General features: G+C 41.1%; 1 protein-coding gene across 1 annotated transcript in view; it reads right to left on the reverse strand.

The window, feature by feature from the left end:
• The window catches only part of LOC139649480 (N-acetylglucosamine-1-phosphodiester alpha-N-acetylglucosaminidase-like), a 46,318-nt gene that overhangs the window by 28,500 nt on the left and 2,387 nt on the right, over nucleotides 1–15,431 (reverse strand). The window contains exons 2-5 of the mRNA XM_071525895.1: nucleotides 13,831–14,036; nucleotides 12,235–12,502; nucleotides 4,654–4,793; nucleotides 1,288–1,396 (exon numbers count right to left, since the gene is read on the reverse strand). Coding sequence (XP_071381996.1) covers nucleotides 1,288–1,396; nucleotides 4,654–4,793; nucleotides 12,235–12,502; nucleotides 13,831–14,036 — 723 coding nt within the window. The remainder of the gene's footprint in view (nucleotides 1–1,287; nucleotides 1,397–4,653; nucleotides 4,794–12,234; nucleotides 12,503–13,830; nucleotides 14,037–15,431) is intronic.

Below are 15,431 nucleotides of genomic sequence, written 5' to 3' on the forward strand. Positions count from 1 at the left end.
GGCTGCAGCCATTTAGAGGTTTAGAAGAACCACCAGACATTTTCATTATTTTACCAGAAACCAGATGTTCAGAAGAGAATAGGACTCCAAATCATGGTTGGTTACTGCTCAAGTAAAAGACCTGACCAGCCTCATCAAAGCATCAGCATTTTGGCTGGTGGAAATTTCCCATCTTAAGATGGAGACCATCCAGTAAAGCAGTGGTTCTCAACCTGGGGTCCGGGGACCACCAGGGGTCCTTGCAGGAGTTCCAGGGGGTCCCCAGCAAATTGATGAGTTGTTGTTAAACTTCACCATTATTTCATTTTTTAGAGAATGTAGAAGAATGACTGTTTTAATCATACCTACAATACAGATAGTCATGACATTCTGGACAAAATCATCTCTAACAATAAAAATATTCTCTGATTTGGGTCAGAGAGAAAGAATCTCATCAAATGGGGGTCCGTGACTCCAATGTGGACTAAATTAGGGGTCCTTGATATGAAAAAGGTTGAGTATCACTGCAGTAAAGGATAGATCACAAGTTCAATCCCTGCAACAGCCAGTGACTATGTTTACATGCACACTAGTAATGCAATTATGGCCGATAATCAGAGTAAGGCATTACTCCAATTAAGATGTTTACAAGACTCAGCAATTCCTTTAAATCCCGTTTACATGCTACTTGTGGTTATTCAATTTGCAGAGTTGTGGGTAGTTTCTAAATCCGTCCCGCCACTTTATACTTCTGCTGTGGCTCCATCAGCAAAGTTGACCACAACAAGCCACAACTCTGCTGTTCTGACATTTCAGATCTGCTGCTGCCATTTTTTTTTTTTAATCGGTCTATTCCAGCTGCAAAACGCCGTCCTCTTGACACTTTCGGGAGTCTTTTGGAAAGCCTGCGTGATGTTTATCGATTTACGTGACATGTGACGTCTTCTTTGGTTCATGTGCAACTTGGTCAGAGTGGAAGAAATGCGATTAAGCTGTAAACATGCCTTTATAATGCGAATACTCCACATATCTCACTGTGATTATGGTTACTCCGACTATGAGCAGAATCACATTAACATAATCAGTGTGGTATGTACATGGCTGCACCTTACTCACATTACTGCCTTAATCGCATTATAATTGGATTATTGGTGTAAACGTAGTCAGTGTGTCCCTCAACAGCCTGTCGAAGTGCCCATGAGCAAGACTCTGACTTTCTACCTGCTCACTCACAGTCAGTTGGTCTGGATAACAGTGTTTAGCTAAATGCCTAAACTCTAAAATGTCTCGTCTCTGTCGGTCTCTCACCCCCTCTGTTCGGTCTGTCCGTCGATATGGAACAGGATGACTTTCCCCTCGGCGTCGTGGCCCACCGCCGTCCGGCCCGACACCACGTCCACAAAATGGCGGAACACTCCTGTCAGAGAAGAAGAAAAAGAAAGTTCAGTACAGTAAAAACATCCATGCAAGGCTTCTTCAATCAAACTAAATAAATCTGTCTCAAATGGGAATATGTATTTTATGGTCCTTGACGTGGATCTTCACACATGGATCTTCACACTGCTGTAGGTCTGACTGAAGACCAACAGAATTAATCTTCATCCCATTGAACCAAATGGCAATGTAAGATGTGATGTCAAACAAAACTGAAATCTTCAAATAATACTCCTATCACACCACATTTTGTCAGAGTGTTTAAAGGGGGGGGTATCGTAGGCTGTGGCAATTCTTAGTATTTATGGTGATTTTGCTCTGAAATCGACCTATCAGCGCTAAGAGGAGGGCGGGCCTTCCAGAATGGCCAGCCAATCAGAGCTGCTTATGTAAAACGACCTATTTTCTTGTAGGTGGGAAGTGAATAGCTAAAGCTATAACTAAATGATTTTTACTGAAAAAAACTTAACAGATGTATTTTATAGACAACAGGTAATTATATAAAATTGCTGAAAAGCAAATTATACCCCTCCTTTAAATAAAATTTGTTTGTTATCATCAGTTCAGACAGCAGAATTGTGTGTCACGATATCCCAAAAATCACCATATCATTACCATATGATTCCACTGAAAGATTATAAACCATAATATTGAACTATAGCCCAGCCCTAGTATCTAGTATATCAGATCTAGTAGTTCTGTGTTTTTATTTCCAGGGAAATGTTTGCTCTTTTCCAGCAGCACATGGCAGGACTGTGGTTGACCTGCGGTTGAACTGGACACAGGTGTGAATATGTGGAACTGTATGAATGTGAAGCAGCCAGCACGCTGCTGGAAGAGAAAGTGACCTCAGTTGACTTTGCCTGGATAAATAAAGGTTTAAAAAAATGACATGCCCGTTCCCATCCACACCCGGATCTTCCTCACCACTCTGGGGATTTGAACCACAGCTGCAATGTATCATACGATTCAGTAAACAGCAAGGTGTGGTTCGCTTCAGGTTGCATTGTGTCTTTACTGTGTTGAGGAAGCAATGGAAAAATACCTATACTACTTTATATGCTCAGTTAATATGTAACCTTTGACCCATATTTATACCTTAAGTGCCTGAAACTCCAGAATACTGAATCTGCTTCACCATTATAAGATTAAACTCTAAAGTAACATCTTGTGTGTTTCTCAACTGCCTGGAATGTACAAATGCCCAAATCTCATAGAAAACACTGTCAAAATAATAACTTGTTGTCTTCTAGAAGCTGTTCACCTCTTATTAAAGTCTCCTTAAAGGGCTACAATTATAATATCATTGGTTGTTCAGTCTTGTTCATATGACCTTACACTTTTTGACCAATAGCTTTATTATATTCTATCTGTATTAACACAATCATGAATATTCAACACTATAAAACTCTGTGTAATCGTCCAGATTTTAAGTTCTTTTCTCCCAACCTGCAGATTGAATAAACTGTCAAACTGCTGCTCTTTTCTCTCTCTCTCTCTCTCTCTCCTGAGTTTTCTTCCACAACTGGCAAATACAGCTGTTTTTAATTTCTAAGTCTTTACTGATTCGTAGACATGTAAACATTAGGTTTTGAGAACTAGCGGAGCACATCTGCACTCTTCCAAGTCCCTATAATTATCAGCCACAAATTCCAAAAACTAACAAACAGCGTGCCAGAAAAGGGGAGTGACCGTTATCGAACACCGTCTACAGCAGGAGGATGACTCTACACAGTTTTATATTACGGCCTGGTATGCATGCAAAGTCAAGGTTGAGTTCTGCATTATGCAAATAATGACACAGCAGTACTGGGAAACCTCTCTCCTCATTTATCTGATAGTGCGTGTGTGTGTGTTCCCATCCAGCAGTGTGTGTGTATCAATGGAAAAACTGAGTGTCAGATAGAGCAGCGAGTTTCATTCTTCTCACTGCTGATGGAACATGGCAGCTTTGTGTTTTGGAGTCATGTCAGGTCAACATCAGCTTTCTGCATTACACATTATGCATCATGTGCAGCAGGACTCTGGGATATGGTTTCTCTTAATTACTGCTGATGTAAGGCTGCTCCACTGTCGTTACCCCCCAACCTGACTGTGGTTAACTGGTTAACTGATCCTGGATCTGTTCCTGACGCTGACGTCTTCCTTGATTAATAGTGGTTGTTAGTTGTGTAACAATGTCACGTTACAAACCCAGTGTGCCTGAACCATGTGCCATTCATTTCCTTTGGTACTTTACTTACAGGTTACAATTTGTAACCTTGTTAACAACAGATTATATGTACACTGCCCACCAAAAGTTTTGGGAAACTTTGCCTTTTCTAAATTTTCAAAGTACTATTTGATTTTATCTGATATTTTTCAGTGAAGAAGAAATAAATGCCTGCAATGCATCCTAATACTTTGTATATATTTATTCAACACTCAGCTTCATTTTCATCAAAGTGTCTTTGGTCTGAAGAGAAGAACTGAACAGAACTGGACACCACTGGTTTAGAGGAAACTAATAATCCGATAACTGGGAATAATCAGGTTATGTCAATAATTCGATTGACATGTTTCCATGCACTCTAGTAATATGATAACAGGGAAAACCCTGGTTTACATGATTCAGTCCCAGCTGGATTTCTCTCCTTAAGGAAGTGATGTAAAACTCAAACTTCTTGACGGTTGTTTTGGATTTTGAATATGGCGCCGTACAGAGCCTACTTTCATCTGGTCAGGTTTCTGTCTCATTACTTTGCGCTGCTTACAGTACTTACTTACTTCTATCTGGTCTACGTTTGCGCTCATGCAGGGCCGTTTCTACCTTTTTTCGGGGCCTTACACAAATTTTTGTTTGCCCCAATCTGACTGTCCAACCATATCATAACTTTCATTGAGTTCAGCGATCAACAACGTCAGTGCACCAGCATACATGAGAATCTGATGATGAATGGGTTTGTATTTTACATCTACAGATGTAAAAAAAAACCCTAAAGAAATCATACTGAGGGTAGACATGCGCCGAATAATTCAAAAGATTGGATAAAAATCTAGTTGTGTTATCTGGGTTTCTCATAATGCGATAACAGCCTTTATCCGATTAAGGAAATCACACTCTGCTGTTTGCATGAACACTGGAATCATCGGGGAAGTGTCTTAGTTGGACTGTGATCAGTTCATCAGTGGACATGTAAACGTGCTCATTCCCTGTAACCCACTGTCTGTGTCTCTGTCCACCCTGGTGACACACCGTACCTGTCTCCTGTGTCTTGTCACACTCGGCCTCCAGACTCTGGTTGATGTAGATCTGTCCGTTCCTCAGCAGCCACACCACACCGCTGACCAGCTGGACGAACGGGTTGGACTGCTCCTGAACATCGTCCTGCGACAGATACCTGGGGGAACATGACACATGATGTTATGATGATGTGACGCTTTACTGACCTCTGTAGGGAAATTCAGTCCTCCAGTTACTGTGCAACCCGACTGCCAAAAGACACAGAGACAGAGAACACGACGCTTTCCAGTTCAAATGCTGCAAACTGGCCTGATTGGACAGATTTCAGTCTTTATTGAGGGAGCCAATCAGGACCAAGTCCAGTTGTGATGCGTTTCCTCGAGTTAATCTGAAACTGACTGGAAAAAAGGATGGATTTCTGAAAATACAATAACTTTAACATTTAAACACTCAAAATCAAATTTTAAAAATATCTACATTAACCCTCTTTCATCATATATGTATATACAGGAACATCTGAATTCCTATAAAATGGGACCTTTAAGTTATTTTAACTTTATAATTTTAATTTTATACTTGTACTTAATACCGTTTTCTACTTATACTTTATATACACTTCTGCTTTCTAGTGTCCACACTGCAAGTGACTCAGCCAACAAGTCATCCAAATCCATTGATTTTCTATGACCTATGACAAATAACTGGGTGGCGGGGGGTAATGAAAGGAGAAGAGAGAGAAGAGTGAGAGTGTGGCGTGAGCTTGGGAAGAGACTCTCTATGGTAAAATGAAGAAAAACAAACTGTGTGTCCACATTACATGTGACTGAACCAGTCAGCATGATCAGCCTCTGAAAAAAATAACCTGCAACCTCCCTTAGCAACAATATGTTTGTGCTGATGTTCAGTGTTCAGTTCAAAGTTCAAGTCTTTATTGTGCCTGATGGAAAATGACTTGTTTTGTCTTGCAGCAAGGGATACGACACACAACACACACTCATAAAACAACATAACATACAGAAACATAATAAACACATTAAAATTAGAGTTGTTCCGATACCGATACCAGTATTGGAAATGCCTCCGATACAGCCTAAAATGCTGGATCGGGTATCGGTGAGTACGCGAGTCTGTGCACCGATCCGATATCACGTAATTTATTAGCCCCGAAAAAAATCAACTTTAAAGTAGTTTCACCCGGATAAAACAACCGTTTTCCCGGAAATCTATACTTATATAATAAATTTATACTGTTACTATACTATTTAAAATTTGAAATGTCTTTTATTTTACTAAATTGTGTCTGCACTTTAACAGTTTTTTAAAGGAATTGTTATTTATTCCTAAATGTATTTATTTATGTTCTTTTTCAGTTATGACTGACTGTCAAACTAGATAATAAAGTTCTATGGCATTCATTCTCTGTATGTATTTGTTCATGTTTTACAAAGGGTTTAACCTGAGCCAGGCCATACAACAATGATAGCAATCATATCGCATCCATACAGGGTTAGTAGTATACAGCTGTTAAAAAAATAATAATGATATATATATATAGAGCTGCAACATTTAATTGATTAATCGATTCGTTGTCAACTATTAAATTAATCGCCAACTATTTTGATAAGCGATTAATCCGTTTGAGTAATTTCTTAAGAAAAATAAGTCAAAATTCTCTGATTCCAGCTTCTTAAATGTGAATATTTTCTGGTTTCTTTCCTCCTCTATGACAGTAAACTGAATATCTTTGGGTTGTGGACAAAACAAGACATTTGAGGACGTCATCTTGGGCTTTGGGAAACACTGATCGATATTTTTCACCATTTTCTGACATTTTATAGACCACTGGTAAACGCACTGGTATCGGATCGGTGCTCTGTATCGGCCGATACGCGAGTTCAGGTATCGGAATCGGTATCGGGAAGGAAAAAATGGTATCGGAACATCTCTAATTAAAATGGAAACAGGGGAAAGAGCAGCAGACTGAGTGATCAGGGAGCCAGGGCAGAGAGTTTTATTCTTTTCTTTTTTTTCCTTTTTACACCCTCACATTTTATCTGAGCACGTTTCCGCCTCATGCCCACATGCCCACTCTGTTGTTGACAGCTCCAGTTGTTCCTGGTGATCTGTTGGCAGTTGGCTCGGTGCCACACATGCAGTTACACAACAACGACCCTGGACCCACTGACCGCTCTGCTTATTTATAACATCACCTCAGGCCGGGTGGGAAGTTTCCTTACCTTAACTCACCTTCAGCCACCAGCCACATGTCTGTCTTCTCTATCAGCAGATTAACCACTCATTGTTCTGAGGTTTTTCTTCCAAAAACTATAAACTACATCTGGTGAAATAGTGGTGAATTCTGAAATCTACCAGCCAGTACGACCAGTGAGGAAAAATTAGTTTAGTTTAATTAGTTTCCTGGCCTGACATTAGACTTCTACACAGCAACCAAACCTTCATGTGTTAAGGTGGCAGAGTGTTTATCCCTGTATGACTGATTCACCCCAACTGACCAGCCCCCAACTACCCCCCCCTCCTCCACCCCAGTATCACTGACTCACCCTAACTGACACCCCCCCTCACCCCCATCCACTCCCCCCCCTCACCCCAAACACTCTTATCTCTGTGGTACAGAGGCAAAGACCTTGTTTCTCCATCCTGGGTGATTTTGTTGTTTCTGCTTGAACTGAAGAATTACACGGTCCTCTATAGCAGTGGTTCTCAAGCTGGGGGTCGGGACCTCCCAGGGGGGTCACAAGATAACTCATAGGATAGGACAAAAAAAAAACATATTTCTACTACACAAATTTATTATCATGCCTACCTTTCCTCTAATTTTTGCTTTTTTCTTGTGAAATGCTGAATAGTTTCCTCTTGGCCTCCTCTGACATTTAATCAAATGAAAAAAAACCCTCATTTTTTTGTCGAACCACTCTGCATATGCATCCTGTGTGTGTGTGTGTGTGTGTGTGTGTGTGTGTGTGTGTGTGTGTGAAATTATACCTCATTGCATAATTTCACAAATACATGGTGTCAATCTAAAACGAAAGCCGATTTTCTCAATTTATTTCCCCCATTTAGCTGAAGCTCTTATCCGGGGCGATTTATGAGTGAGAAGTCAAAGACAAAGGCTTTATTCACACTGCAGCTGAAAGTTTCCCAATTCAGATTTTTTTCCCTAACATGTGACTCAGATTTGATGTTTTCTAATTTGTATCAACAGCAAAAAGCTGCATGGAGTTGCACTTTTTCACTTCCCATCTCAGAAACATGGATATGTGCTACAAAATCCGATCCGAAAATGGGAATTTGAATCTTGAATCTTACATCATTCACCTCAGACAAATGTCAACATTTTGTCAGCTTGACCGAGGTTGTGTTCACATTTTCTTCAGAACTGCCACCACCTTTTTTTTTTTTTTTTTTTTTACATCAAAACATATGCAGAGTGGCCACTGTCTAAAAAAAGCCCTGCAGCCAGTGTCTTTTTTGGCAGAGCAGAGCATTTTGATAAGTTGTGACACTTTGGTCACAACACACTTTCTCCATCTTTGTTGTTGTGGTGGAAAAAGGCCAGTCTCTCCTTCATCATGACTGGTTGGCTGAGAAAAAAGCGGTTCAATGTCACCAGGCACTTTTCTGAAAAGTTGAACCTTTCTCAACTTATGAAAATGCTCTGCTCTGCCAAAAAAGACGCTGGGTGCAGGGCTTTTTTTTAGACAGTGGCCACTCTGCATATGTTTTGATGTAAAAAAAAAAAAAAAAAAAAAAAAAAAAGGTGGTCGCAGTTCTGAAAAAATTGTGAACACAGTCTTGGTCAAGCTGACAAAATGTTGACAGTTGTCTGAGGTGAATGAGGTAAGATTCAAGATTCAAATTCCCATTTTCGGATCGGACCCAACTTTTCAGAAAAGCGCCTGGTGACATTGAACCACTTTTTTTCCTCAGCCAACCAATCATGATGAAGGAGAGACTGGCCTTCTTCCACCACAACAACAAAGATGGAGAAAGTGTGTTGTGACCAAAGTGTCACAAGAAGCTCCAGGCAGCGTTTTTTTTCCACACAATGACTATTGGTGCTTTCACAAAATATTTACACAATGAGATTTTGATAAATAATCATCAGTAATGTGGATATAATGACTAAGTGGGTGAAGGCAAATAATAGAACAGCTAGAACAGTCTGGTAAGTTCAGAAAATGACATCACTTTACTGTAATGCAGCCTTTAAAACCAGGAAAAGACACTTATATCACGATATTACGATATCCAAAATCTAAGACGATATCTAGTCTCATATCACGATATCGATATAATATTGATTTATTGCCCAGCCCTAGCTGTAGTCGGAGACCTTTCAGTTACAGGACAGTCTCTCCAACTGTTAAGCCACCCTGTGACCAAAAGCTGACATTTTGGAGATACAAGGCTTTCACCCGACAGCAGAAATATTCTCTGTTTACATTCTGAGCCTGACTGTCAGGCTCAAGGCAAACGTTTAACACAGGAGGACCAAGCAGTTCAACAACTGGCTGTAACTGGTTTGTTTTGTGGTGTGAAGTGCGTATGAGTTGTATTGCAATTGATTTATTTATTTTTATTGAAGCGTCACACACTCTGGGTGTTTGGCCCACATGAGTTTAGAGAACACACACCCACTTGCACGTTGCTTCATGTAAAATTCCTGGTATTCCTAAACTCAGGTATCAAACAAATTGATGTGTTTTTCCAGTGTGTGTGTGTGTGTGTGTGTGTGGTGGGTAGGGGGTGAGTATGCACTGGTGTTACACAAGTAGTTCTGTCCTTGACTATATGTATGAGTAAGTGTGTGTGTGTGTGTGCACCTGTCTATATGTACTGTTTTTCACAACTTACTATTTGTGATGTTATGCAAGAAGCTATCTGCCTGGGTGTATATAGGAGTGTGTATATGTGTGTCTGTATGTTAATGTGTGTATGTGCCGTTTTTCTTGGGTGAGTACTATTCCTGGACATAAAGTGGCGGGGATGGGGGTGTGTTTGGGGCAGTGAAGTGTAGCAGAATGACTGGTGATGAGGATGTTCAACTCCAATCCCTTTAAATGATTATTCTGAGGAGGAAACAAATCGCTGCTGTCAGATGAAAACTTTGTAAACAGCCTTCTTTTTAGCGTGTCAGCCATGCATTTTTGAGTTTATCTACTTGGTTTTGAAAAGGTTTCATAAAATCAAGACTTGTATAATTTTCTCAGCCCACAGAGGATCATGTAATCCTTCAACTGAAGTTGAACTACAGCACGGCTCAAATCTTCGCCAACGCTCAAAAATTCTCCAACTCTCAAAGCTGCAGCCTCCATAACGGTTTATATTTGTTTATCGTCTGGTTTGACTTTCCGAGAGAGAGGCAGACAGACAGGGGGACAGACAGACAGACAGACAGACAGAGGGACAGACAGACAGACAGAGAGACAGACAGACAGACAGAGAGACAGAGGGACAGGCAGACAGACAGACAGAGGGACAGACAGACAGACAGAGAGACAGAGGGACAGACAGACAGACAGAGGGACAGACAGACAGACAGAGAGACAGAGGGACAGACAGACAGACAGAGAGACAGAGGGACAGGCAGACAGACAGACAGACAGAGGGACAGACAGACAGACAGAGAGACAGAGGGACAGGCAGACAGACAGACAGTGAAAACATACATTCTCTTTCCAACCTCATGTTATTATCTATATTTACAGTGTTGGGTGAGTCTTCATGCTCTCCTGAATAAGTTGCCTGTGTAGGAGCTTCCTTTGTTATTTGTAGATAACCTGACAACCAGTATGTATATTTCCACTGTGATTCAGTCATGCTGCTACAGCTGGACTGCTGCAGTGAGCGATGTCGTCCTGACAGGAAGCCTGAGGAATGTTTTGAGCTGTTCATCAAACTAAACCAGAGATTATAAGTTACTGGTGCGCGCCAACAAGAAGTCAGTCTGTTGCCAGTGTGCTGCAGTCTATTGTAAACATGTTTTCCAGTGCGAGGAGGCAGGGGAACGAGAGTGAAACGTGGAGAAGAGTTGACACAACAGAAACTTCAGGTGCAGGGAAGCAGAGACAGAGGAGGGATAGAGGTTTGTGTTTATACAACATGAAGCTTCAGACGCACAACCTGACTGTTCAAAGACAATCCAACCCTGCTGATACTTCCCATCAAGAACGGCTGGCTCAAAAATATAATCGGTTGGTATTCTGACTCTTGTCACCAGGCAGCTGGTTCGCAACTGCTCTTGCTTTCCCCTCTTACTTTTATCCTCATATATGTACACTACTTTGAGGAAAAAGTAAAAAAGAGAATGTTATTTACTGTGATTATGGGTACTTTGGTGATGAGACAGTACCTGTCCTCACCTTATACCTAGCTGCATCAGGACAGCATCCATAATCATGTAAAAAGAAAATCCTCTCACTATTATTGATAAAATAATCAGTGTTGCAAGAGGGCTGAAACATGTCAAGAAAAGCAAAGTATTCCAGCCAATCAGAGGTATAACAGACCAGAATGGTTCTATGCAAAGCTGCACAAACAACTGACACTTGCAGAAATCACACTACTGCCTGCCACAACTTTGAAACCAAACAAGGCTGACATTTTTTCTCATAGGAAAAGCTGTTTCAGACCCAACCTTTCCTAAACAAGACGCTCTGGTGCTGCGCAGAATCCCCGGCCAACAAATCATGTTACATGTCAGAGAAATCCTTTTCATTTCATCCAAACTGAGCAAATCTGAGGCACTGCCATCTAATTTTCTGTCATTTTTTTAGCGCTGAAAAAGAAACTGCGTAGAAAAAACTGTGGTCGCATGTATTACAGTTCATGTCACAATCACAATGTCCTCTCCTGGTCCCGCCCACTCTTCAGATTTTGTCGAGCGGATTCAGAGAGTCTGGTGTTTCTCTCGTCGACGGCTTGTTCTCGCTCAGACAAACAATCGAGGCAATCAGAGCCTTTGAGGGCGTGACTGAAGCTGGTGATGGTTTTTCATTGGCGTTTCGGCAGAATAAATTTGTTGAAATCACCTCCTTTAACCAACAAATTCCAAAGACAACATTTTTTGTCAAAATCAACTGTCATTCTTGGTCAGTTGGTAAATGGCTGGCTAACCATGGATGTAGAGTCTGACTGGCTGCAGCATCATGTGACTGAAAATAACGTCAGAGCGGCCGGATATGTCAGTCACTAGTGATCGGTTCAGATACGTCGGTCACTAGTGATCGGGTCAGATACGTCGGTCACTAGTGATCGGGTCAGATACGTCGGTCACTAGTGAACGGTTCAGATACATTGGTAGTGATCGGTTCAGATACGTCGGTCACTAGTGATCGGTTCAGATACGTCGGTCACTAGTGATCGGTTCAGATACGTCAGTCACTAGTGATCGGTTCAGATACGGCGGTAGTGATCAGTTCAGATACATCAGTCATTAGTGATCAGTTCGGGGAAAATCAACCCCCCCACACAGAAAACGGCTAACAAGGAGGAAATCTCAGCTGAATAATGGAATGGAACCAGATGGACGTTCAGTCTGAATATCAGCATCATGAAGCTGTAGTTGAACCTCTTACCCAAACACCAGGGTGCCGTCCCTCCTGATGCCAAACTGGGCGTTCTGCACCCCCCCGCTGTCCCTCACCAGCCTGCCGTCGCTCACCACGTTGCCCAGACACTGGCCTTTCTTGGTGTTGAAGAAGCCGGCGTTCTGGGCGTACAGACACCCGGCGGCCTCGGCCGTCTCCTCCACCGGCGCCCGGTGGTTCATCCCACAGCCGCCCGGCCCGCCCGGCTCCAACACCGACACCGTCCTCAGAGGGTCGTGGACCACCGTCATGTGACCTGGGGACACGCGGCGAGGAGAGGAGATGAGACTTTAATGATCACTGTGGGAAAATGACTGAGAAAGTCCACATGCCGGGTAAGAAAATGTACATGATATAAGGCTTCTCTGGTGCGTCGATTTCAAATAGGCAAAAACTAGTAAACTAAAAGAGAAACATTTTGATTTTTCAGACCCTAACTGACCCCAACTCTTTGTTTGTGGTTTCTTGAATGGGGGGTTTATCCATTCAGGATTTTGCTCTAGCTCAAAGGTATTTATACATTGTCGTGTTTATGATATTATGTTGATGTGACTTCCATTTGTAAAGCTTTTCATATAGTATATGTGGGTGAAATATGAACAGCATATCTACTGTCCAAGTAATCCTATAGAATGATGTAAATAGTAGAAAAAGGTCTTCTCTGCTTATGTAAGCCTGTGTAAGAATGTTTGTTTGTTCTAGATGTGAATATGTTTTGATCTGTAGATACTGCCTCTAGTGTAGAGGAGTCTATACAGGCCTAACCTGTGACCTGATGACCAATGACGTCTTTTCTTCTCAGTTTGCCAAGCTGCATATTTTTTTTATTCGAAACATGTAAAATAAATCAATCAAGATATCTTTTTTTAGAGTGCGGATTTCCCTTTTTTTGATACATCAATGATCCCTGTGGGGAAATCCAATCACTGAAGCAGCAGAATCACTTTTTGCATTTTAGTGTTACAGCCTAGGGCTGGGCGATAATTCAATATTATCGTTTATCGTCTTTCAGTGGAATCATATTGTGATGATATGAAGATATATTAATATCGTGACACATATTTCTGCTGTCTGAATTGATGATGACTGCCAAATTTTACTTAAAAACTGAATATTTCTGTTTAGTTTGACATCACACCTAACATCACCATTCGGTTCAATGAGATAAACATTAATTTGATTATTTAACGTGATTTTGCATACATGAACCATATCGTGATATATATTGATATCGAGAAAAATCCTTATGATTATCATGATACTGATTTCAACCATATCGCCCAGCCCTATTACAGCCTGAATTCAAAATGAGTTAAATTAACTCATTTTGTCAAAGTGGATTTTCAGAGTGGTGGACGACGCTTGTTTAGGGCAAATACATTTTTACACCAATTTGCATAAATGGATCGGAGGTTGGAAACAAAGTAACTAAATAAATAAATGATCAAACAACCTGTAGCCAATACCATAACATCAGACCTGTCAGGATCGGATCCAATTTCAATACTTGGTCTAAGATCAGTGAATCCCTAATTTACTGTACTTGGTGACTAAAGTGATTGTGATTCTGTCGTCCTCACTGACCGTAGACCCATCTGGAGCTTCCCGGGACGTCCGACACGAAGACGGAGGACTCGGCCACCGGCAGCCCGGTATGGTTGCTGGAAGGCCAGGTCTCGTAGGTGACGTTGCCGTGGACGACGGGCTGGCAGTCCCTGACGTGGCGGTGGGAGTGGGAGGGGCCGTGGCCGCGGGCGTACGGCAGCAGCAGGTCATCGTCCAGAGAGACTCTACAGAGAGGAAGACAAGTCGAGACAAATGAGTTCACTAAGTGCTTTTGACAGACAGGTTTGATCCACATAAATGCAAATGTGGTGTGTGTGTGTGTGTGTGTGACTCCAAATAGTATAACATCTCAGAATCTCAGATCTCATAACGGCAAGCTCTGTTGGTATTTTTAAGAAAAAGTTACATATCTTCTTATTCTGGCTTTTAATTCAGGTTATTCTATGTACACAGATTTTAATGTTCATACTCCTCTTTTTTGTTTTATTCTTTTATTTTGCTATTTTGCTGCTTGTCAAGTATTTATGTTTAACTCATTCATGTTTTTATTTATTATTATGTGAAACACTTTGGGCTGCAATTTTACATGAAAGGTGCTATGCAAATAAAATGTATTATCATTATTATTATTAACATATTTCTGAATTGTATATCATTTAACATGTATTCACACAAGTCACTTCACCCCTTATTACTTCTATTGTAGATGGATGTTATTGGGGCAGACAGACTGTCCTGTAACTTAAATGTCACAGGTTCGATCCCCACAACAATGTAAGAAAAACCCTGATCCATTCCTCTCAAACAGCATTAAAAACTTGACTCAAATCCACTGAAGGGCATTCAAGACAAGCTAAATATGTTTTCAACAGTTGAGTCCATAAATAAATCCTGAACAAGGTCAGACTTGCTGTGTTGACTTGAGTTCAACACACACACACACACACACACACACACACACTGCAGGTCACTTTGTCAAATTGCGTCACCTGAAGGAATGTGTTTTCCACAGAGCAGAGCTGTGGTTTCACAGATAAAACCACTTTATAAAAACATTCCCTGCTTTATCTTTGTTTCCATCGTACCAGGATCTCAAAGAATATGGGGAAAACAAATTAGTATCACACCATTTATACCTTGAGCGATGATAGAAATTAGTTTTATCTTTCACTATACAATAGGGAAAACTGGAGAAAATCCATGTGACCCATTGATTTTAGAGATCAATTTTCTATAGATCTGATGTTTGACTTGGATTTGGTCTTCAGCACAAAATCTGTGTGTTAGAATCCTTTATAAACAAGTCAGACAGAGACCGAACCTGTGCAGGACAAGGATTTTGTTTTATATTCCAAAATTCACCAGCCACCCTCACTATCTTTAGATCAGAATAGGATCTCAACATGATGGTTGTTTAGCTGCCAAAGTGGCTGGTCAACTAGTCCAGTGGTTCCCAAAGTGGGGTGCGGGGACACCCAGCTGTCCTTGGGGAGGTTCCAGAGGGTCCCTAAGGAATAGTCTAATTTCACTGTTTCAATCTCTCAACAACTGACCAACTACCAAAGTGGTCCATGGCCTAATGTGTATCTATTTGACATGAAATTGCACTGATACCAATA

Source organism: Centroberyx affinis, unplaced genomic scaffold (genome assembly GCF_046629955.1).
Source record: "Centroberyx affinis isolate AG114_WGS23_722 - 3 ecotype Tasmania unplaced genomic scaffold, CSIRO-AGI_Caff_v1 ptg001353l_1, whole genome shotgun sequence".
Classification (NCBI taxonomy): Eukaryota; Metazoa; Chordata; class Actinopteri; order Beryciformes; family Berycidae; genus Centroberyx; species Centroberyx affinis.